This window comes from Pterocles gutturalis, unplaced genomic scaffold (assembly GCF_000699245.1).
Source record: "Pterocles gutturalis isolate BGI_N339 unplaced genomic scaffold, ASM69924v1 scaffold31855, whole genome shotgun sequence".
In the NCBI taxonomy this organism is placed as follows: domain Eukaryota; kingdom Metazoa; phylum Chordata; class Aves; order Pterocliformes; family Pteroclidae; genus Pterocles; species Pterocles gutturalis.
Window position 1 is genome coordinate 1 of NW_010141881.1, and position 22,885 is coordinate 22,885.

The 22,885-nt window shown below is 44.9% G+C and overlaps 2 protein-coding genes across 2 annotated transcripts in view; one reads left to right on the forward strand and one right to left on the reverse strand.

The window, feature by feature from the left end:
- The first annotated feature begins 1,748 nt into the window (after positions 1–1,748).
- Positions 1,749–13,388, forward strand: CCDC37 (coiled-coil domain containing 37). The gene is made up of 15 exons (XM_010084189.1): positions 1,749–1,815; positions 2,210–2,296; positions 2,666–2,772; positions 4,159–4,351; positions 4,825–4,892; positions 5,548–5,711; positions 6,390–6,470; positions 7,085–7,261; positions 7,365–7,490; positions 8,471–8,519; positions 9,094–9,245; positions 10,019–10,154; positions 10,588–10,790; positions 12,250–12,343; positions 13,275–13,388. Exons 1-15 carry the CDS (start codon positions 1,749–1,751, stop codon positions 13,386–13,388), a joined length of 1,818 nt encoding a protein of 605 aa, XP_010082491.1.
- Positions 13,389–15,911: 2,523 nt separating this feature from the next.
- The window catches only part of ZXDC (ZXD family zinc finger C), a gene marked incomplete at its 5' end in the record, with an annotated part of 7,717 nt that continues 743 nt past the window's right edge, over positions 15,912–22,885 (reverse strand). Inside the window, 6 exons of the mRNA XM_010084190.1 lie at positions 15,912–16,210; positions 17,260–17,361; positions 18,332–18,504; positions 19,871–19,955; positions 20,691–21,376; positions 21,957–22,127. Coding sequence (XP_010082492.1) covers positions 16,124–16,210; positions 17,260–17,361; positions 18,332–18,504; positions 19,871–19,955; positions 20,691–21,376; positions 21,957–22,127 — 1,304 coding nt within the window. The remainder of the gene's footprint in view (positions 16,211–17,259; positions 17,362–18,331; positions 18,505–19,870; positions 19,956–20,690; positions 21,377–21,956; positions 22,128–22,885) is intronic.

The window sequence follows — 22,885 nt, forward strand, 5'->3', positions numbered from 1 at the left end:
ACCCAACAATAACGGGGTGAAGGCAGCCACCGCGATTTGTTTGTGTGCGACAGCAGGTACAGCGTCCCAGCCAGCCATGGGGGACACCGGGGTGGCACACGCAGGGACCAGCTCCGTCTCCGCGGGCGGGGAGGGGGGTTTGTTTGGGGAACTGGGGCACAGTCGGCCCTGGAGGGGCTCCTCTGGAGCTCCAAACTTGCAGTGAGGTCCCAGGGAGCAGAACGAGCTTGCGCTGCAAGCAGTGGAGGCTTTTAAATCGAGTGTGCAAAACATATGCTCAGCCAGGGCTCTGGGAACATGGTGCATGGATTTTATTCTTTTTTTTTTTTTTTTTAATGATTGTCCTAAAGCAAGCTGTTTGCACGCTTACTTGGGCATATTTTTTTTTCTGCACTGCAGCTTGATGTTAGGGAAAAGCACTGAACAAATGTTTTTGGTAAATTAAAACCATGAATGCCTTTATCTATGGATTCGTATACGACTGGGCATTGGTATGTAGCTACTGAAACATAAACATGTCAGAGGCAGTGAAATATATGCCAAACGATCCTAGCAACAAAGCAATTTTTTATTTGCGTTATGGAGCTTATTAATTGTAATTAGCACAACTAGCGCTTCTGTAGCTTTTGGCATTATTTCCAAAGTGATGTGCAAATAATCTTTTAAAAGAAAAAAACAACAACCTCAAACCATAAATACCTTGATAAAATTAATATTTATGAGTTAATCTTAGAAACAAATTCCTATACTTTGCTAAAATTATATTTTAAAGCACTTTTTATCTCCAAGAGTTTAACTGACAATTATTTTCCATATGCCCATATCCTCTGTCTGGTCCTGCTTTTCAGGCCCATTCCCTGTAGCAGGAATTTAAATCAACCATATGAATGAGAACATTTTTATGGGAAGGGTTTTAGATTACAGAAGTCAGTGCGTGCACTAAGAGGGCTGAAAATCCAGGTGTTTGCTCCAGCTGCTCCGCATATTTCACAAAATATATTCAACTGAACACTGCAGGCATTTGACTGCCTTCCTACCCCTGCCCTGATGGGGTTTTCTCCAAAACTCACATCATCAGCAGGGGTTATGTGGTTCCAGGACACAGATGAGGGACCCCCAGAGAAAAAACACCCCATTAAATTACATCAAAGTTCAGAGACACATGAAATCTAAGCGACCAGTCAAGGAGGCTTTTGGAAAAGGTAGTTTGGGAACTGAAAAGGAGAGAGAAAACATTTGGGGAGTATTGAAACAGCCTAAATTGTACCTCAGCCCCTGAGTCTCATCCACAGTGAAAGTCTGACACCTCCGAAGAATAAGGAACTAATTGGGCAGCTGTGGAAACGCAGCCAGTAGGAAACACAAAGCACCGCCGACGTACATGGAAATTAGGGCAGATGAGTTTAGCCCAAAATACATAAAAACTGGAGGCTGTTCAGAGCGAAAAATGATGCTCTAAAATATCCTTAAAACTAGTGCAAGCAGAAGAGAATATTTTCTGCTGTGTCTTATACCAGTGCAGATCAGGAATGGTCCCAGCAGCAGAACTGCATCAACTGAATTAATGCTTGCTTGCTGCCTTTGTTGATTAAAGGATAACTTGGTCTATCTGTTCTTCGTGAGCTCACTAAATGACGCCTTTTCCCCTAGGACCCATAGCAAAGACTACAAAAAGAGACTGGATTCAGAGAAACAAAACCCTAACCTTCCACAGTTTGCCAGTTAAACACAACAGAGCTCCCTACACCATGTCTGTGCAGCCCAGCAGTCACTCAGCCTCACTGGAACAGACCCACAGTGCTGAAACAATCACTGGTAAGAGTGAAAACGTTGGTTGTGAACCAGCGATGGGAGGATGGAAAAGTATGGGTGTGGGACAGAACTGGAGACGTGGGTGGAAGAAGAGGCCAGGGACTTGAGTTGCTCGTTATCTCCAAATTGGTTTATCTTTGCTTTCCCATCAGCGTGTGTAAGGTGAACTGTGTTTCACACAACTTTCAGATAAGCCAGGAATCAACATCTCCTTTTTGGGGTCAGAACACAAGCATTTTCCGGTTTATTGATGCTTTTTTGTTAATTCCTACAGACACAAAAGGCTCAGTGGTTAAGATCCAGCAAGCCCCTACGCCCATCCCTGCTGTAAAACCTCCCGTGTCTGTTATCAGCAGGTCCCAGTTGATTGATTTGTTCATGGTTTTCCTTGGGCCAGGATCAAAGATGCCTTCTCCAGATACAGAGTCAACATCTAGAAGTCCCTCTTCCAGACCTGGAACGGAAGCCCAGCTTGGGCTGTCAGGTAAGGTCACGATGCTCGGCAGCTTTTTGTTGTTAGGTCAAAGGAGAGGCTGTATTCAGACTGTCCTGCCCACAACCAGAGGAGATGGGTAAAATAGCCCCAGACTTACAAAAATCCCTGGCTGAAATCCTGAGTTGATCAGCAGATATGGTCAAGTGACATAAACAACACAGAGGTCTCAGTTATATCACTGGCTTCTAATAAGCCCTATCCAGCCCTATCCTGTCCTATGATCCAGCATCATCAGACATCTGCAGCTGGGGGCACAGCTGCCCACCCTCCAGGCGTGATGCCACAGATCAGAGTCCCTTTGCACGGGGTCTTGATATTCTAACTTCCATCTTCTACATCCTCATCCATTTTTTGCAGAAAACACGGAAGAGGATGAAGCAAACCAAATGACAAATCCATTTACAATTCCTCCAGACATTGATATTTTCTCAGTAAGGGACAAGGAAAGACAAAAGGCTAAGGAGGTACGTATGCGTGCTTCAGGCCAATGTATATACAAGCTGTTCTCTAGGGCAGGAAACCAACCGATATAATACCAAAATCTAGTGCACAGGAGAAACAGCAGCTGCCAAATTCAACTGAGATTCCCCCAGATCAGCCTCAAGTCCTCTGAAGTCCACGATGAGAGATTAACTTCACCAGGAGCAGACCTGAGCACAGGCTTGCTGGCTGCTAGTGCAAACTCTGGACAGTGTCACTCTGGTTACTTCCTTCAAGGCAGATCTACCGCTCATTCCTGTTCCTGGAGAAGATACCTGTCAGTGCTGTTGGCATTGATTTCTACACAAAGCTGTGGTGCAAGATCTCTTGCTTTCCACTTCAACAGGCTTGGGAAGCTGTATTCCAGTGTTTAATGTGACCTTCTGAAATGCTAACGAAAGGAATGCCTAGGAAGGAAGACATGGGTTTCACGCCTTAGGTTTCTCTCCATTAAATAGGGAATCACAGCCCACCAGAGCAGAAGGCTGGCTCTCAGGAATGTCTCTTTCTCCTTATTTCTGCAGTGAACTCTCCTTAGGCTATGTGATCCCAAGGGGTTGGGAAGTCATGGAGAGGTTGTCACATCTCTGAGAGGTCCGATGGCTGCAGGAGGTTGCAGGAGCCAGGCAGACGTGTGGAAGGAAGAGGTCTTTGGTTCTAAATCCCAAAGGGAGGGCTCCAAACAAGCCTAAGCAAGCCTCCTTGCCTCACACTGATGACTGATAGTCTGGTTTTAGCTTGGGCTGAAGGTCACTGTAAAGGAATGGGGAAGGGCTTAGGAAGAAGTTCACCAAGGATGTCTGCTGAGTGATGTCCTCAGCCTAAGCCATGCCCAACTGTGCAGAGAGCAATGAATTACACTTCAGCCTGCGTGAAAGCACTGGGCATGAACAACCCTTTACCCTCCAGAAAGCTCTGGAGTGGGTTTGAATAGAGCCTCTCAATCTGAACTTGAGGGTTTACCTGGCTTTGTGAAAGCTGGGCTGAGTCAGTATTGAGTGTGTCTGTCCTCTTGTTCCCTTTCATTAGGGGACTTGAAAGATGAATCTTGGAAAATTTCCATTCTCTCTCAGGAATAATCCAGGAAGGAAAAATGAGGATGCTGAGGAGGTACAAACTGGCACAGCTGGTGGCTGGATGCAGAATACAAATCAACAAACTAATAAGAACAAATGCTAAGAAATGAAGTGTTTCAGTTGCCTCAAGAGAGAATATGATTGGGATTAGTCAGATAAACCAGGCAAATATGCATCAGCAGGATACCAGCAGCCTGCAAATTTCTAGACTGTGAATAACCACTCATGTCTTTAAAAACCATAGCAAACAAAGCACATAATCAAACTGTCCACATAACTGACTTCTCCTGATAGGAACGCGAAAGGATGAAGACCATGAAAATCCATGAGAAAATGACTTATTCCGCTAAAATAAAAGCAAAGCCAAAAGATGTCCGGAAAGCTCTGCAAAAGGAGGAAGAAGAGGCGGCCAGAAAACAAGCAACAGATGAAGAGAGACTAAAAACTCTTCAGGAGACCCTTTCACGGAAGATGGTTCTTGGAAAAGGTAGGGAGCAGTTACTATCCTCATAGTGGTGCTGCTCAGCTGGGTAACAACAGCCCAAAGCAAAAATCCAAGAGGGGATGGGAGCAGCAGTGAGCTCTGCTGGCTGTGGTGAGCTGCGAGTCAGCTGAGAGTTTGCAGGACCTTGTGTCAGGGAGACATTTCTTCTAAGATGACCTAAAGATGGATTTTAGTGGACGTGGGCGTAAATTTTCTGCCTCTGCCATAAGTAGCTTCACCATTCATGCCTACAGGACACCATCCTTTGTCAGGACCAGATTCTCCACTCCGTTCTACCTGGTTTTACTCCATGAAGCCCATATGAAACTGATCCTAAACGAGGTCAAAACTATAATGGAATAATCAGTATTGCTGGCTCCAACGCCAGCCACATCCATGCTCACAGCAGCCTCCATGGGTTTTGGCTTGGCCATATTTTCCTCTCTAGTCTGATGAACTTCATCTCCTCATTTCAGATTACCCATTAGAAAAGCAGACCTTCTGTGACTACATAAATGAAAGGAGAGAGACATTTTTACTTGAGGTACGTGGCTTTAAGAGTGTTACTTTGTGTTCATTTAATTGTTCTTCCCTTTGTTGCTTTGTTTTGGTTTGGTTTTTTTTTTTCCTGAGATCCATCACCTAGAGATCACACCAAGGAGGCACACATGAGACTGTCCAAGTCCCGTGGTAAAGACACCCATAGTCTGTAGCCCAGCAATTCCCAACCAGGAAAGAAAGGAACATAGGTCGTTTGCACCCTCCAGTAGCAGCCACACAACTATTTCATTCGTGAACTTGGCAGGCAGACTGACCTTTTGGTTCCTGCTTCCCATACATACATTATACCTGGGAGACATTCTGAACTAACAATAGGGGAGCTGTGCTAGAATATCCCCGTTGTTCACCCCTGCTATTGTGCTGTGACACAAGTGACTCGGTCTTTGTCAGCCAGGAGTTAACGCAGTGCTGGGACTTCTGGGCTCTGCCTTTAGTGTCACTGCTTACCTGCTGCCTTACTTCTGGAACATCTCCTGGCCTCTGGGTAACTAGTTTGCACTGAGACACATACCTTGGCTTGAAATCCTTACCCTCTCCGCCAACAGCTATAAGATAATAAGGTAACCGAGAACAAAGCTGAGCCAACCTGTAAAACCAACGGGCCGGTGTGACCCTCTTGCCTTTCGGGTTCGTTTCAGTATGCCATGGCAGTGAAGAGAGATGAGATTCAAAGGATGGAGAACATAGTCAAGGATGAGGAAAGAAAACTGGAGGAGGCTGAATACTACTTGAAGAAGGATGCTGCCGTGTATGAGGAGTTCACAAAGGAGAGTCATGCAAACTACATTCAAGCTCTGAAAATGTAATGGAAGCTGAAGGAATCGCCCGGCTGCTCTTCTGCTCTGGCCACAGGAGGTCTTTTGCTTGACCTCCCTGCAGGGTTTTAGCGAGCATCCATCCTTGGATGCTCCGTGTCTGAGCTTTCCCAGAGTGACAATACCAGTGGCACTTTCTCCCCCCACATTCAATGAAAGAGAGGAAGGAGGCCGACAGCTGGGGAATCCCCTCATTGCAACAGCCCTTGATTTGGCCGCAGCAAGGCACCTGCCCTTGACCCCACCACCTCCATTCTTCTCACGACACCCTTACGAGAGGGAGATGCTTCTACCCAGCCCCTCTCAGCAGGACCAGCCCCCTAAGCGAAGCAAGCTGAGCACTTTGGCCCGTCACAGGCAAGGGCAGAGCAGCAATTGATGCTCAGCAGCAGCCAGATTAGGGGGCCCTTCACCTGGACGTGTCGCTGGGACCCCATACTCTCTTTGCCAAGACAAGCAGGAGCCAGGCATCACCTGGGGTATATCTAGAAATTTCCAGCATTCCCCCCACATCTTTCCCTCTGTTTTATATGTACCTCAATTCACTACGCATCTAGAAGAGATTTCTAGCATTCCCCCCACATCTTTCTCTCTGTTTTATATGTACCTCAATTCACTACCCGCTTACTGCTGAATTGTTTTATGGCTTATACATTCTTCCCTAGTGCCACAAAAGAAACTGCAGAAAAGACAAAGAAAATATCAGAGTTCCAGGCAATTACATCCCAAATTGAGGGCCTCCAAAGGTAACAGTTGTACTCTATTCCTGCCTAGCCTTTAACTGTCCCTACAGCACTGTACCCTCACAGCACTCAGGGAAAAAGGGAATCGGGGGGGGAAAGGATTTCTAAAAATGTTCAAAGAGTCAAAATGTTTCAGCCTTGGCCAGATGCTGGCTTTTTTTTTCTAAAACAGCTCAACTAGGTTTTTAATGATATTTTTTAAAAATAGAAATATTCCAAAACTAAAATGAAATGCTTAGTCTCAGATTAAAAACCAAACAAAATTAAGTAATGCATTGTAATGGTGACCTGGGGAAAGAAGAAGAAGAAAAAAAAAAATAATTTCCATTATGGGTTGAGCTAGCAAGATTCCTCATTCATTTTCAAGTAAAAATTCCCAAATTAGCAAGCCCAGTGCCATAGTGAGGGTCTGGCCACAGAGATGTGACCAGAGAGCTTCCCCAGGAGGAACGACAGAGAGCACAGGGCATGTTCCCCTTTGTCTTTGCACATCCATGAAGACATGTGCTCTCTTGTCCCTTCTCCGAGTGAAGCTGAGTATCAAGAGTGAGCAAGAACCTGTTGAAACAGGGGCTGTCCTCCCTGCTAACAAACTTTGGCCACTTCTCTCACCCCAGTGATATATCCAGATTCAAGAACACTCTGCGGGAGTACAAGGGGTACAGGGACTTCCTCTATCAGCTGTCTCCGAAAGAGTGGCAGGAGGAATATGACCAAAAGCACGCAAAGAAAAAGGGTTTGAAAAAAGCATCCAAAGCTAACGAAGAAAGCACCTCGCCTCCCGCCGCCATGGAGCAGGGTGAGTGCCGGGGAAGAGCTGCCACCCCTGGGTGGGACAGCCCCGTGCTCCGAGCACACATCTCCTCTTGTCTTGGCAGCCCGGACAGATGCTGACAGTCCTGGTACCGGCTGTATAGATGGGCCAAGTTCTCTGCTGTCTGTAAAAAGTCTGCAGTTCGGGCCGTTGCAGGAGATCAGGCCATATCTCACAAACTTCCTGAAGCCTCTAGCGACAAGGAAACTGTAAGTATGAGATAATGAACACAACAGATGTACGTAGTGTAGAGAGCACCCAGCAGAGAGGAAACCAGCCCCTTGGCTTTGCTGTCAGCGCACCAAGACTCAGTCTCATTGGAACAAATCCAAACACTATTGGAAAGCCACCAAGTCAGTGCCCATGGTCCTTCTCCAACAGAGCTCCTTGGACAAGGGTCCAAGGTCACTGCAGACCCACATTGCATTGACCATCTACCTGCAGGAGGAGCCTCCAGGCAGGGCAATGATGCTGTGACAGGCAGGATAACACTGCTGTGACAGGCAGGATAACACCGCAGGGCCAGCCCGAGCCGTGAAGGGGTGGTGGGAGTACGAGCCAAGCGTGGCCAGCTCCAGCTTTTTGAGGCAAAGAAAGAAATTGCCTGGAAAAGCAAAGCGTGAGCGGCTGGTGAGTGTCCTCAGGGAAGCCACTGCAGTTACTGGGCTGCTGGCACACGGCAGAACGATGTGGACACAAGTGGGGGTGGCACTAAGATGATGCAAATGGGGGTTTTTCACCCCTCCATGGTACAGGGGGACAGGTACAAGTGGAAGCGATGGGCAGACTGCTGCCAGCATCAGCCAGGCAGCTCTGAGCCTTTTTAAACAAGGGTCCTCTGCCCTCCCATTGCCCAAGAGCCCAGCCTCCCATCGAGTGTAAAGGCGCGTGGATCGATGCCCTCAGCCCAGGCTCATGCGTCATGTCCTGACCCTGCTGCCCAGCAGAGCCCGGAGCTGCTCAAAAGGCAGCTGGCGTGGGGGCAGAGGTAGCTCCCAGGCTGCGTATCTGCGTGACCCCTCGCTCCTAGCGACCCCCAAATAGCCCACAGCCACGGGGGGCAAACATGGGAATGTGCAAAGGACTGTTCCGGAGCAAACAGCAACAGCAAACAACAGCAGTGTTCATAAATCACTGACAAGCTCTCCTTTGAGCTATCGTTTCGCTAATACACAAAATGTTTTTTCAGAAGTTCATTGGAGGATGCAGAAAGCGAAACCTCCTCGGATGAAGATGAGGTAAGAAGTCTTGTGTTGAAATATTTGTACTTTCTGTTTTCCCTGTGTCAGTTATTGATGTTACTAATTTCTCTCACCTTCTAAGCATTCATTATGGCATTGAGGAGTTCCTGTAGCCACTAATAATAAATGTGTGTTTATACATTCATAAATGTTCGTGTTTTAGCAAAACTTATAAATACCTTAGTTCAACTTTCTTCCTCCGCTTTCCAAAAGCCTACCATCATCTCAAAGCTTGCCATCCCCCTACAAGATCTGACATAACATAATGGGAGATTTTGAAATTAGTGAAGTTCGTGTTGTGTGTCTGAAACGGAACTTTTCCCACACACAAATGCTTGCACCACTTTCTACTCCCCAAAATGCAACTTGCTTTGGGGGTGAGCTATTAAGGCAGCATCAAGCTGCATACGTGACAGGAAGGTGGGAGACATTTGTACATGGAGAGCCATGGACCTCTCTATATGGGAGAGCATTTGAACAGCCAGGGCTGGTGTAGACCGACCTCCGCGTAATTCAATGGAAAAGCAGCTGGAGAAGGACAAAAACTCATTGCATGTGTTTTCCACTCCAGGAACCCAAGTTGTATTTTACTGATTTCCAACAACTACAGTCTAGTTTCACGGGGCTGGAGGAAGAGATCTTGTCCTTATTCCAGAATTCCCAGGAGACTGAGAAAAGTTTGGACAGAGTCCAACACGATTTCATCACCACATATGAAAGCACGTAAGTATGATCCTGCCAGCGGTGGGAAGGGGTGCGTGTGCCCCAGCTTTCAAACAGAAGTGACCACCTCTGTCCCCCACGAGCACCTCGCTGCCAGGCTGCAGAGCACACATGATGCCGTTCGCACAGCACACAACAGAGTCTCTTTCTCACACCTTGGAGCCCAGCTGCAGCCCATCCAGCTCACCAGCTTGTGAGCTCCTGGGGGTGTCCCATCTACGTCATTCAGGAGATAGGACCTGAGCTCAGGACTAGTTCCTTACTCCTCAAGGGACAGGCTGGAAGGGATAAGCTAGAAGTATCCTGTAATTCTCATAAAGATCAAAGGAAGAAACAAGTGTTTCTGGAGCCATCCAGCCCAGCACCTATTCTGATGCGATGCGAACCCTTCCTCGAGGAAGCCAGCAGGGACCCCAAGCGCAGTGTAGTCTCTCAAGGGCAGGCAGGCACACATATTCCCATTTAAAGTGTAGCTTATCCCCTTGTGAAAGTTTTCAAATGTAATCTACTTTCCCCATTAACTTACTAAACAATCTCGAATGTTCAGCTGTGCTGTTCTCCCCCCTCCACACCAGCACAGTAACTGTTATTCCAGAAAAATGCCAAGTTCCCTCTGCTCGCAGAGCTGGGGGTGCAAGTTCCCAGCAATGGGACGAAGCGTTACCTCCATCTGCCGGCAGCGGGAGGGACGGTCCCAGGCTGGGAAGCAGCAGAGGAATCGTGTGTTTCCAAGATGCTCGTTTCAATATCACCTCCTCTCTCTTCTGGCCTAGAGAGAAGCAGTCAGCAGAGCTGAAACAGCAGGTCGACACCCTCAAATCCTCCGTCACCAAAGAAGAAGAGAGAGCAGCAGATCTGAAGCTCAAAGCTGACCTCTTTTCCTCTGGAGAAGGCGAAGCTGATGACCAGGTACACGCTGAGATCAAGGCAAGGGGGGTTAGTGGGCACAAACGGTTCCTCTCTGCTGGCCACATCCATCCTGGGAAAAAAGCCGCCAGCGGCTGCCCTGGGCAGGGATCCGTGCTACAGCAAGGGCAGGTTTGGGGCACGGCTGAGGCAGCAAACCGGGGTAGATGTCTCTACTCCACATGGGCACAGGGCTCACAGGGGCAGCTGCAGCCTGCCCCAGGCCACAGCAAAGCCGGGAGGACGACAGCAGCAGCAGAACGGCTCAGTGCAGCCGTCTATCCCAGGCACCAGGGCCAGGCAAACCCAGAAACAGGCAATGGAGGCTTGCTGGGGGAATGAAAGCATACCGATTTCCTCTGCTTTTAGATGGATGTTGTGGTTCTACTGGGCAGAACCCAGCTGTGCCGCTCACAGCATCTTCTCCCATCTCCAGGACAAGATGCTCACAAGCCTGCACAAGAAGGTGCTGGAAGTCTATTGCCAGTGCGCTGGAGAAAATGAGACAAACCTGGAGACGGAGGAGATGCTCATGGTGATAGAAAAATACTTCTATGATTTACTGGACAACCTGGAGAGAATCCCACCAGCAGAGATAGCACAGGCTAAGAAAGCCAAAGAAAAGGAACGGAGGATGAGGTAAGACAAGACTCTCTCCTGGTAATGGGGTCTCTATTTCTAAATGCTGACAGGCAAGAGCAAAGCCACGGAAAGAGCCAAGTTTGTCAGATCAACCCAGGAAACCACGACAGCAATCTGAAAGCCCGTGTGACCATTTTGCTTCTGTAAGGGTTTCACATCCATGGGACTTGCATCTCTCCATCAGCCAGCAGCAGCCCACAGCTGCCTCCGAAAGGACCCAGAAGCTACGTTAGAAAAGGGAAAAATCTGGAAGAATAAAAACAGAAACAGATTCAAGGATGAGAATCATCATGTTAAGGAGAGAATTTGCAGTATCAATATTTAAATTGATTAAATTGAAAATTATTCCTCTGCAGTTATTTAACACAAAGTCTGACATGCCCCGATATTTTGTCAGGTTCAATAGGTACATGCGGGCATTGGTCAGCAGTTCCAGCTTTCAGATGTTTCTTACACAAAACTCTTAACTTGTATTACTAAATTAAATAGTAGCTTATTAACATAATTTATGTTTTGAGATGCGACACATTCCTTTTGGCTCAGTTACACATATGAAAGAATGGCTGATTGTATCTGGCCATCCTCAGGTGCATCAGATCCAGCAGAGTAAAAAATAAATAATGCGAGGATTTAAAGCTAGAACAATGACATCTCCCTCCTACTTACTCTCATTCTTTGCATCTTTCTTCACCTTTGGAGCAGAAAGGGTATGATGCTCCCTCCTGATGTTCCGTGAACGGTTTTGCACTCTTAACTTATACAAGAGACAAGACACACATTTATTCTACTCCGGGAACAGAGGAGAAAAATTCAGGATGGAATCTGACCCCACCATACAAAAAGCAAACCCAACCAACCAAAAAAACCTTTCAAAGAGCGTTTAAAAATTTCCCGAAGATCACAACGTTAAGAATTCATTTTCTCTCCGCCGCAGTGTTCAAGAGCTTGAGCCCATTTCTGTCCAGTGCTGCATTTCCAAGGGGAACCGGAGCCAGTTAACAGTGCCAGCCCCCACTGTGCCCATCGGGGCAGAGCGTGGCTCCGTGGGTGTAAAACCCTCCCACTCACATCTGTACGTTACAGACTTGGTTGCACTGGGGAGAACTTAAGACACAATGAGCATCATTCACCCACGGAGCTGGTGAGCATCCTGGTCAGCCCGAGAGGCAAAAATCACACGCTGAAGGTGGTACAGAGCACATCTGTAACAGAGAACAACTCGCTGACATCTCCTTTTGCAAAGCTGGATGTGCTTTTTTCTTCCCCTCACTCCAGAAAGAGTAAAATCAACTCCACCAAGTGTTTCCCTCTTACCCCCTTCACAGCAACAAACTCCAGCATCGGCTGTACCCAGAGCCCCGAGCCCTGGTGGTCTGACGGTGTTGGTGGAGCAAAAACACATTCAGTGTAACTGCAAACCACATTTAACCCATCTTTTATATGCTTCCTTCTAAAGGCTCAGAGAGGAAAAGCTCAGACAGCAGAAGCAGCAGCAGGAGGAAAGATTGCAACGGGCCCTGGAAAGATCTCAGGCACCTACAAAAAAACCGGTCAGTGCAGTAACCCGTGGGAACAGCGCGGCTCAACTGCCTGCTTCAGAGCAGCTGGGGGCACCTGAACATCGAGTGTTTAAGGGAAAGTGTTCCCAGGGGCCCCCAGAGCTGGGTGGGGACGGCCCCCACACTTGGCTGTAGCCCAGTGTGCAGCACTGATGTAACTCACTCCTGGGAAGTCAGTTTCACTGTGTGTTATCCCAGCTCAGCATCTTTCCATTGTCCTCCTATCCTTGTGTCTCGACCACATGGCCCCTCCCTGACTTGCTGGTTTTCTCATTAAGCTCATTTCAAGGTTAACAAACTAGCAGTGTTAAAAAAAAAAAGCATGAAAAGCAGCAAAGACCAGGCAGCAGCAGGACACTCAAGACAGCAGCAGCAAACCCCTATGGCTCAGCTGTACCATCAAACCGTACCTTTCTCGGCGTGTTCTGCTTTACACCAAACTGAGCTTTGGCCACTCAGGACAGAGCTTCAGGCCACGGCTCCTGCTCCACATGTCACAGGTCAGCGCAATGGTGAGAACATCCCAGCTCCCAGTCACACACTAAGCTGGTGGCAGCACGGGTGACTGAGAACAGGCACTGTCAGTCCCTGCCCCTTTACTCAAAATAAGAGGGTTCTGCAGGCTCCTGCTGCAGATACTCCTTCCGACTTCCAATTTCCCATCCTCTTGAGATCATACAAATAAGGTTTTAGGCAGAAAAGCTGCAGGTGCAATCGTATGTTGTAGGAGCTGAAGCACGAGCACATGCACAGCCTCCAGGTGCTTGACACCAATTTTCTGATAGAAAAAAAACACTGAACAGACACACCGAAACCTGCCTAGGAAACAGACAGGAGAGCCTGGCAGCAGGAAGCAGCTTCAGCAGGGTGATCGGTCTGCCCCAACACAGCACCAACACGTGTGCCTCTTCTTCCTCGGCAGGTGGGCAGGCGGCCGATGTTCCGTTCCGTCCTACCTCCCAGGAAGGAGAAGAAAAAGCACAGCCAAGAACAAATGGATACGGAGAAGGAAGAACAACTCTATTATTTCACTTGACAGCACAGCCTTAACCACAGTGTGGAGAGCTGATACTGCTCCAGAAAATTTTTTCATAGATTTACAGACTGTTTAGAGCCTAAGGCATTTGCTCAACTGAACTTCACAGTCCCATGACATTCCCTGCCTTCTCCTACCGCAAGACCCCAGGGAACCACACCCCCACCCCACACCCACCCTCCCCCCCTTATCTTCTGCTTAAGAAAATAAATTAAAATTTTCTCTCATTTTGCTTCTTGGGCTCCTGCTAGCAACACCACTTTTCAGTACTTTTCTCATTCAGTTTTTGACACAAGTAGCACTATCCCTACAAACCTGACCAGTGGGATTTATCACAGGTCTGGCTAACGATCTTTGCTATGTCACGATTAAGCCACATGCCTGACAGACATTATTATAGTCACAAATCCATTGAAGGACTATAAAAAACCCAAAAGCTATGCTTTAATCCAAAGGATGGGTTTCATTATAGACTCCACCTCACTACTGTGGAGAAGACACAAGCGAAGGAAAACCAGAAGCCCTGCAGAAATCAAGTTGCTAACAGCTTTATGTCAGATACATCCATACAAAGAACAGAGTGACAAACTGACCATAAAAAAAAAAAAAATTTATTAACCCTTTTGCACCAGCAGTTCTTCAGGTATCCATTGCCTGCAATGGAGTTCAAGCCAAGTGATCCAATTTTTGGCCCCAGGAGGTTAGCACTTTACATTCACTTACAAAGCAGAGTGAGGTACATTTTCAGAAGTAGAAAGATTCAGCTGCAAGTCCCATAAAAAGATGGAGTGTTCCTTGGCCATTTTAATACAATAAGAACTGGTATGGTCCTTGAGAACAGAATAACACAGGTACTGGGAGCTCGGGTTGTCTCAGCTTCCAGGGAGAGGATGGCGGCCACTAGAGCAAGACCCAGTAGTCCCTTCAGGAGGATCCCTCCCCAACCTTCCCACCTCTCAGGAGCAGACTCCATGCTGCAGTCACAGCCACCAGGTGGAAGATCTCATCTACCAGTGAGTTTGGTTTGGAAACCCAACCTGAGAGGGTTAAGAGGTTCCCTGGACATAAGGTGTAAACTCAGGAGGAGAGGAACAGAGGGACCTCAATGCTCAGTTAAGCTGAAGATAGAAAAATAAAACTGGTTCAACCAGAGGATAAAATACTGCCTACAAATCAGGATCTGAAGTTGAATGTAACCTATATATTTTTTTTTTTCCTCCCCAAGTCTTCAACCAAAAAAAGCATTTATCTGGACACATACATAGTTCAAAAGGCACAGGAAGTAAAAGTGTTTCTGAATGACCTCATGTGAATTCAACATCAGTATAACTGTAAAATAAATAAATATGTGCAAGATTAGAAAGATCACAACGTTCTTCTGCATGACATACCTTACTTTGTAAAAAAAATACACATACGTGCATACATACACCCCTCATTGAGAATAAAAAACAGTACATACACCCTTTTATCAAACTCCTATACATCATTTTATAGGCATTCAGTACATCACCATAAGAAACATTTAAATTACAACCTTAAAATGTAACCAAGGGTTTGGTTTTTTTTTTGTCTTATACAACCCTATACTTATTTATGTGTCTGCAATCCAGATAAGTACAGTACATACAACTCCCCCCACCCCCAAGAGAAACTGCAGCTTTTCAGTGGGGCAAACCTTCCTAGGTAACAGTTCTTTTCCCCTCATAAAATACTCTGACAACTGCATATTCTGTAAACCAGCCGGAAGCTCCATGTGCATGTGACACTCTGGGATATCAATAAAGAACAAGTGTTAACAGTGTTCAACTGAAAACAAACCACCACCAAACCCCAAAGAAAAAGGTAGTGGCCAGTTTACAGGTAACGTGGCAGCAGTTTATAGATGAAATAAAATCAAGGTGCTTAAAACTTACGTAACGGTCAACATTCCTCCCAAAAAAAGGGAACACAAAGATAAAACTAACCTCTCTCAGATGCTGTTGGACTCTTAGCTAATCACTTACAGTGACTACAGTTCTATTGCAGTTTTCTTTTTCAAGTTTTGCTGGAAGAATTCAGCAAAGTATTTGCAACACAGGAGCAAGGAAAGGGAGAAACTCAACATGAGCTACAAACTGATTCACAGCTAAGTTTAACATTTAGAATCTAGCTTCCTAAAACAAAGATTTTAGAGCATCTCATTTTCATGGCATAGGAAATTAATTTTGTTACATGTGACAATTTATACCAGTTTTCTGCCAAAACACAGGGGCCGACAATTATTTTGTTGTGTGTGGAAAACACTTGCGAATTTTAACTCTGAATTCCTTGATGCCACTGGCTCCAGCAGGAGACCAACAGAAGGAAAATTTTAACTGGCGTAGGCAGGATTACGAAATTTGTACTTGTTAGCTGTAGAATACTTGCTTTCCTGTGAAAACAGTAAATATTACCTCAGTTCGAAGTTTAATTCAGTACTTCTCCCTGAAACAACACTGTACAGCAGTCTGCCTCGGGCTCTCCAACCACCAGGCAGACAGGATATCTTACACAGGCACATCAAGTGGGATTTACTTTTTTTTTTTTTTAAGAAAATCTTTCAGCTACAACCATCCTTAGCAAACTGCAAAGAGTGCAACCATAATCCAGTACTCCTAGTTTTCATATCTTCCTTGGAAAAAGACCCACAGTTATCTCACTCTGTCAAGACACGACTGCCCAATTTGTTTTCAAGTGACTGTTCTTAACAACGGTCATTCCAGATCCTGTAAGTTTATTGTGCTTCCAGTGAACTGAGAGTTATCAGAACCTGCATCGTCTTCAGTGGAATTGTGTGGCTCCTGTTAAAGCAAACAGACAGTGCGAAGGGTTCAGTGCTTTCACCTCTAGATGCTTTTAACACTTATCAGTAAGATTACCCTGACATCTATCCAACACCAGAGAAATGCTTTGAATGGCTTAGAGGAAACCCAAAGCTTTCCTAATTTGGGGACCCACTCAAACACTGATGCTACAGGTTTTTCTTTGGAATGCTTCAGATGAGCATTATTAATGGAAACAAATTTAAAATCACTATTTGCTTTTCCTCTATTAACTCTCCACCAACAATCCTACTACTCTTCCTATATTTCTAGGTTTATCACACTAAGGTGCTCCTCTCAAATACAAAAGCTTTCTTTTCTATCCAGGAGAAGCACATTTGGTAAGAATTAAGTGCACTGCAGAGTTTCTCAAAACCAAAGCCCCACGTGGTCAAGCAGCAAACGTGGTTTATGTACATGCTGATCATTCATGCTCAGTTCTCAGCTGCTCCTGCTCACCAACATGCAGTTTACCAGGACAGCAGGTAACAAAACATCTGTGCAAGAAGCTATAAGAAGCTTTCTGCATTCAAACAGCACTGACACTCAGTAGCTAACAAGAGCAAGCAGTGAAACCAAAGACTGCAGAAGCAAATAGACTCTTTAATCTAACTGCCATTCCCATAGACACTGCTCTGAAACCTACGTTCGAGTTTTTATTTCTCACTTCCCACCCTTCCTGTAGCCTGTTACATATCAATTCTGATCCTCTTTCTTGACCCACTTAATATCTGCAGGATGGGATCAGGAAAACAAGGATGGGGCACTTCAGTAATAAATGAGTAACATTTAGTTATTCATTACTCAGTAAGAGAGGAAGAAAAACAACCACTTATGACGCGTCAAAGGTAGTAACATAGACGAGATAAATCTTGCCGTGCAGCTCTGCCTGCTGCTTCTTGTAAGTGAAACTGAACTCCCAACGGAAAACAAGGTATTTTCATTAGGCAGAACACTAGAGCGTTCACAGTAAACTCTCTTCCCTTTCAAGCTAGGCAATAAAACCCTACAGCTCTGACACGCTGTACCTGAAGTATGTGAACAGGTAAATCCACCGTGAGCTGAGAATGTGATGAGGATGACTGAGAGCTCAGCTGGAAGGGCAAATCCCCCTCTCCTGGGGAATCATCCTGTGAAGGCAGAAACATGATGCAATTACAAGACCCCCATGCATCTCAGCACAACATGGCAAATTTCATTCAGCTTCACAATCTGAAGAAATCTGATAAAGCTACTGCACTGTGGTAGTAAGGCCTAGATCTGCAAAGATCTGTAGAAAGATAACTGCCACCTACATCTGAACCTAGCTCAGTGTGCAATCCATTATCCTATCATACACTCGGAAAATTGGCAAGATCTGAAAAGGAAGGAACCGTTCATCTTCCAACAAACATAACACTCAGAAATATGTGACAAGTTTCATAATTTTGTGTGAAGCTGATCCTTATCATGAAAGTTATAAATGTTTACACCCATCAGAAAACTATGTAGACGGAGAACTCTGCCCGTAGCTTCCTCCATACCACATGTTGTTACAAATAAAGTGGAATGAACTAATGAACTGACCCTCTCTCTGGATACCACACAGAAACACTTCGCCAAAAGTGTATTACCTGCCAAGTTCCACTAATCAATCCACATAGGTTACTAGGTATTTTTAGAAAGAAAATCTTAAGCTTTATTTCAACAGTTTAGAGAAATAAGAGCTTAGGCTGAAACTTCATTTTGCAGTAAGTTTCCATGTCAGTCTCATTCACCTTGTAAATGAGAGATAGGTGGAGTAATGTAAGAATTTGGGGGAGTGTCGATAGAGAAAAAGAGTGGAGAAAAAAAATCATACTCCTGTGTATCCCCTAAGTTAATGCATGTCAGTAATCCTTCGCTTTCGGAAGAACAATTACCCCATACCTTGGGACAGGAACGCAGCACCTGTTTTGCTGCTCTCGTAACTGCCTGACCAAACGAGGAAAACCCTACGCCCTTGAAGGATTATAGCTCCCACACACAACACAAACCTTTGCTAAAGCTCTTAGTTCCACCATAAATGTGCCAGTTTGGGTAACAGAGAAGATGAGCACGTTTTGTCTTCTCAGCTCTTACCTGAAGCAGCTGAATTTGCACGTACTGGGCTCCAGTGGCAGGGTCCCTTATGGTCAGCCCTCCGTTTGGCAGAACTATGTTGCCACCCAGTCGACTGCCAGGAGTGGATGATGAGAAGTTGGTAGGACTGACTTTACCACCCTTGCTTTTCCTCTGACCAGAGCCAGATGCCCCTAAAAGAACAATTTCAATATTTAGACAGTCAGGAGCAATTCACCAAAGTTTCCCACTAGTATTTTTCAATTTTATGCAGTTATTTACACAAGCAAATGCTTGGAACAGTGCAATATAATTAAACACCATCTGATAACTGCTAAAAGGCCACATCAGCTGATCAACTCCAGCTGCTGACTGAGCATCTTTTGACATGAATGCCAGTAAAACCATATCGCAAAGGACTAAGCTTAGGGCTCACCCCTGTGGTAGCACAGAAATATCAGCGTATTTGGGGAGTTACAGAATGGAATTAGGAAGTAGAACTGCATTTTCTATTTTTAATTTTGCAACTCATTTCCTGAGAATTCATGTACATAATTTTTCCAAACTGTAAAAAGAACATAGTGAAGCTCATCTATTTCCAGAAAGATTTCAAGTACTGTTAGGTGGAACAGGCTACAGAAGTACAACAATCACAACCTTCAGCATTTTTCAGTCTAAAATAAGACGAACCATCCTGTATCACACCCTGAAAACGAAAATCCCAACTGAAATAAATGTAAGGATACAATCCTGTCAGTTGTTTCAGGGGGGTTTTGTTTGTTTAGTTTGTAAACCTAGAGTAAATAAAAGGCTTGGATAACTTATTTTTAAACACTGAACTTCCCTCTATAGTGTTTAACCTAGTAAAACCAATTAGAAATTCAACACTTTATACCACTTTGATACTCAAGCATCTGAGCTCATGTAAGACTAGTGAGCCATGGACCACATTTGATCTGACCAAGGGTGTCTAATTCACACCAGACAGCTTTGAGACAAACTGCAGGTTAAGAGAAAGAGGACTCATCCAAAATCACAACCTAAACCTCACCCTGCGCAAGAACTCTCTACACAGCCAAAATTTAAGAGAGAGGTTTGAGTATTTCTAGATAACTAATACATTCCTTAACACTGTGTAGACGCTGTTATTAAGTGAAACATAGAAGCAAAACAAATCCAGCTGATGTTTTTGTTCTCTGTACTGAGTAAAAGAGAACCCAATACCTAAGACCAAAAGCATAAACAGCAAGCGAAGTGATCTCAATCTTTTTTTGTTTTAATAAGAAAATAAAAAGCAGTTGAAGAAATGGAGGGATAGTGTCTTGTTAATGATCATGAAACATATGGTGCAGATTTCTTTGTAAACTGACTGTGAATTTGATATTCCACAGAATGTGATTATCCCAAGTAACAGATGGTACACCACGTGCATAATTATTTTAACTAGCAATAAACCTGATGGGATGTTTAAGAACGTACTCAGATACCTACTTCCATTCCACTGCCAAAACCCCTAAATAATTGTATTTAGTAAATTTAACAAAATTAATGACTTCTCACCTGCACTGCTCCCATTCCCTTTTTGCTTTCTTTTCTTGGCTAGCTGAATGGCTCTGTAGTCTGTTCTTGCAGACCCACTGCTCTCCTAGTGCAAAAAAAAAAAAGCCAAGAGATGCAAATTTTTTTTGAATTCAAGAACAAATCAAGACAATGAACACAGACTGAGGAGTTCTCAGCTGCAGTTATCTTTTACACTGCAAACACTGAATTCTAGCTTCCCATACTCTTCTGATTAGAGTTTCAATAAACTCCCCATATGTACTTAATATCTGGAGCTCAACACAAAAGGAAGTTGGCTCCACATGTATAAATGTTCAGATATTAACAGGGTAAACATTTACTTTGTAATGTAAACAAACACTTAGGTCTGCAGTAACACAGTAAAGCAGAAAGGGAAGAGTACTTGAAATGGGAACGAGGACTGAGATGAAAACGTTTCAGTTGCTCTCCCAAACCACATATTTCCCTGGAATGAAATGCACAAGACATACCAACTATTCTTGGGTATTCTTGTAAATTCCATTTCGTCCTCAGACAGAGGGCCATATATTTTTCAACACCTTATTTTGAAAGGTCCTCCCATAACTGACCCCACCAGAACTCCAGTATTTCTTACGAGAACTTATGACCACACTGAATCTACTTCCGACAACACACTATTCAACAGAACGTTCTACATCCTTCATTAAAAAAAGCCAAAACGTATGATAGGCAAAACCTGCAAGAAAAGTCTCCCTATAAGGTATAAGTAGGAATGGATAATCCCCAAGTCAGGGTGTCTCAGTCATCTAGGGGTACCATGGACATAGTTCCTGCGTACCAAAAACGAGCTGCCAGTCACGGTGCCAAGATCCATTTCCTTCTGTGCACTGTAGCTCCCTGGAGGGTTGGAGAAGACAAACTGCGTCACTACTTTGCTGCCCTCTTGTTGACCAACAACGTCCGAGCTAGGAAGCAAATTCCGTTCAACTTTAGTTGGTGTTAGTAACTCAGGCACATTGGTACCGCCGAGGCTACTAGAGGGAGTCAAAGTGGCTGTGTCAATTGTTAAGTTATTGCTGGACGTCAAACCGTGCACATCTTGGCTGGAATTCCTCACCGACAGAGATGCCAATGAACCCAAGGCTTCTGCATTGACAGTCTGTACATCATCCAAATTTAAAGTGCTTTGCTGTAGAACTGTTGCACCAGTTCCCAGCAAGAGAGAGCTGTCCAGGCTCTGTGGCATGTCGCTGCTAGCCACCAGTATCAAGGGATCAACTGCCTGGCTTAAAGAACTGTTACTGACAGGCAGGTTTCCTCCCAGCGTTGAGCCCACCGAAGCAACATCGATGGTGACAATTCCAGAGTTCACTAGTGCCATGTCTGTTGAAATTCCAGAATTGCTACCAGACACATTGGAGAACAGTGATACGAGGTCTATGTTGCTGAGATCACTCTGTCCCGAACTAGTGAGCTCACTGCTGGGCGTGAGGGAGCTGGTTGCTTCGAGCTGAGTTAGGAGATCTGGAAGAGAAGGGTTTGGTTCTAAGACAGTCCTTTCATCAGACAATGGGGAGGAAAAATATGAATGAGCAACGGAGGAAGCTTAAAACTCTAGATTCTTAGTGTACTAAAACACTTCCCAACTTCCCTGAAAGCGATTTAAGGAAAAGCAGCTTACTGAAGTAAGTTCACTCCTTTACTGAGAAACTTCAGTTACAAAAGCACTTACCAAAATGTAACACCAAGGCAGTCCAGGCTAAGTTAGGTTGTAGAGGAGTGGAAAAAGGAATGCAAAAAGAAGTGCTTTCAGTCCTTGCTCATATTTTACCAACGGCATAGAGAAGGACAAGTTCTACTTCATTCCAAAAAGCTGCCATTGCTCACAGTTTCATACAGGCCAAGCTCAAGTCTCCCTTTCTGACAGTCAATTACAGGTGTCACTGAAAATTTTAAGGGAGGAAAACCAGCTCCAGTCTTGGGCGAGATTCTGCCACTCATATCGATGTGGCTCAGATTTCAACACGAGTAAATACACATTTTCCTTAATAAAATATTCAGGTTTTCCATTGCACCCTCCTATAGTTTGAAACAAATATTTTACCTGGGCTGAAGTTATGCTGTTTGACCATGTGTGTCTTCATACTGTGTTTGGAAGTGAACAATTTATTACAGCTCGATACAGGGCAACGAGTCTTTAATGAGTCCGCATCCTGAAGATGTTTTTTGGAGTGAATATACAGACTACTTCGTGCTGAAAATTTTGCACAACAGCCTGCAAGAAGATATACAAGGCTTTAAAGTTTCATCTAATTTCAATTTAATGTTCATATTTAGTATCTTAACAAAATAAATAAATATTATCTTAACAAAATAAGCAGCTCTGCAGAAGTATTTGCTATTTTGTAGTGCCTGGGCTGGCTCATCCAGCCTGTCCTTGAACCCCTGAGGGATGGGGCAGTTCAACAGCCCGTTTCTGACAACAAGAAACTTTAAAGTTGTTCAGTTTAACGTACAACCTTTCCCCACTATAGCATCTTAAATATGAACTCTTCATGATGACTGCTGGCAAAACCATTAAAAGGAGAAACAATCACCAAGTAGAGATGCTTTACTTTATGAAGCAGAATATTCCGGACCAGCCAAAATCTTTGTTCCTGGAGTCTTACTGAAGTAATGGAGGTAGCACTAAGAAATCACGGAGCATCAGTGAGGCTCCTGTTCAACCATAACAAACACCATTCACACGGCCATCCCCCATCCCAGCAGCAGAGACTATCACAGCGCAACCACTGAACACTTGCGATGACATGCCATAACAGCAAAATGTGGCCTTGATGGTGTTGGACAGGACCACTTCTCACTACTTCTGGTAAATCAAGTGAAAAAGCCTAGCTACAGAAACTCAGTGTCAGAAGTAGGATTTTCCAGAATAAAGTAGTTCTGTTCGTAAAAAAGAAAAAAAGAAATCAAGCTGGAGCATGAACCAGTGTTTTTTCCGCAATCCATACATTTGAGAATGATCACTCTTTC

Bases quoted from the DNA above. Each gene is read 5' to 3' on its own strand.
- CCDC37 (XM_010084189.1), top strand. From the start codon at position 1,749: ATGTCTGTGCAGCCCAGCAGTCACTCAGCCTCACTGGAACAGACCCAC. The intron at 2,773-4,158 runs GTACGTATGCGT...TTCTCCTGATAG, and splicing joins AAAGACAAAAGGCTAAGGAG to GAACGCGAAAGGATGAAGAC. The intron at 6,471-7,084 runs GTAACAGTTGTA...CTCTCACCCCAG, and splicing joins CAAATTGAGGGCCTCCAAAG to TGATATATCCAGATTCAAGA.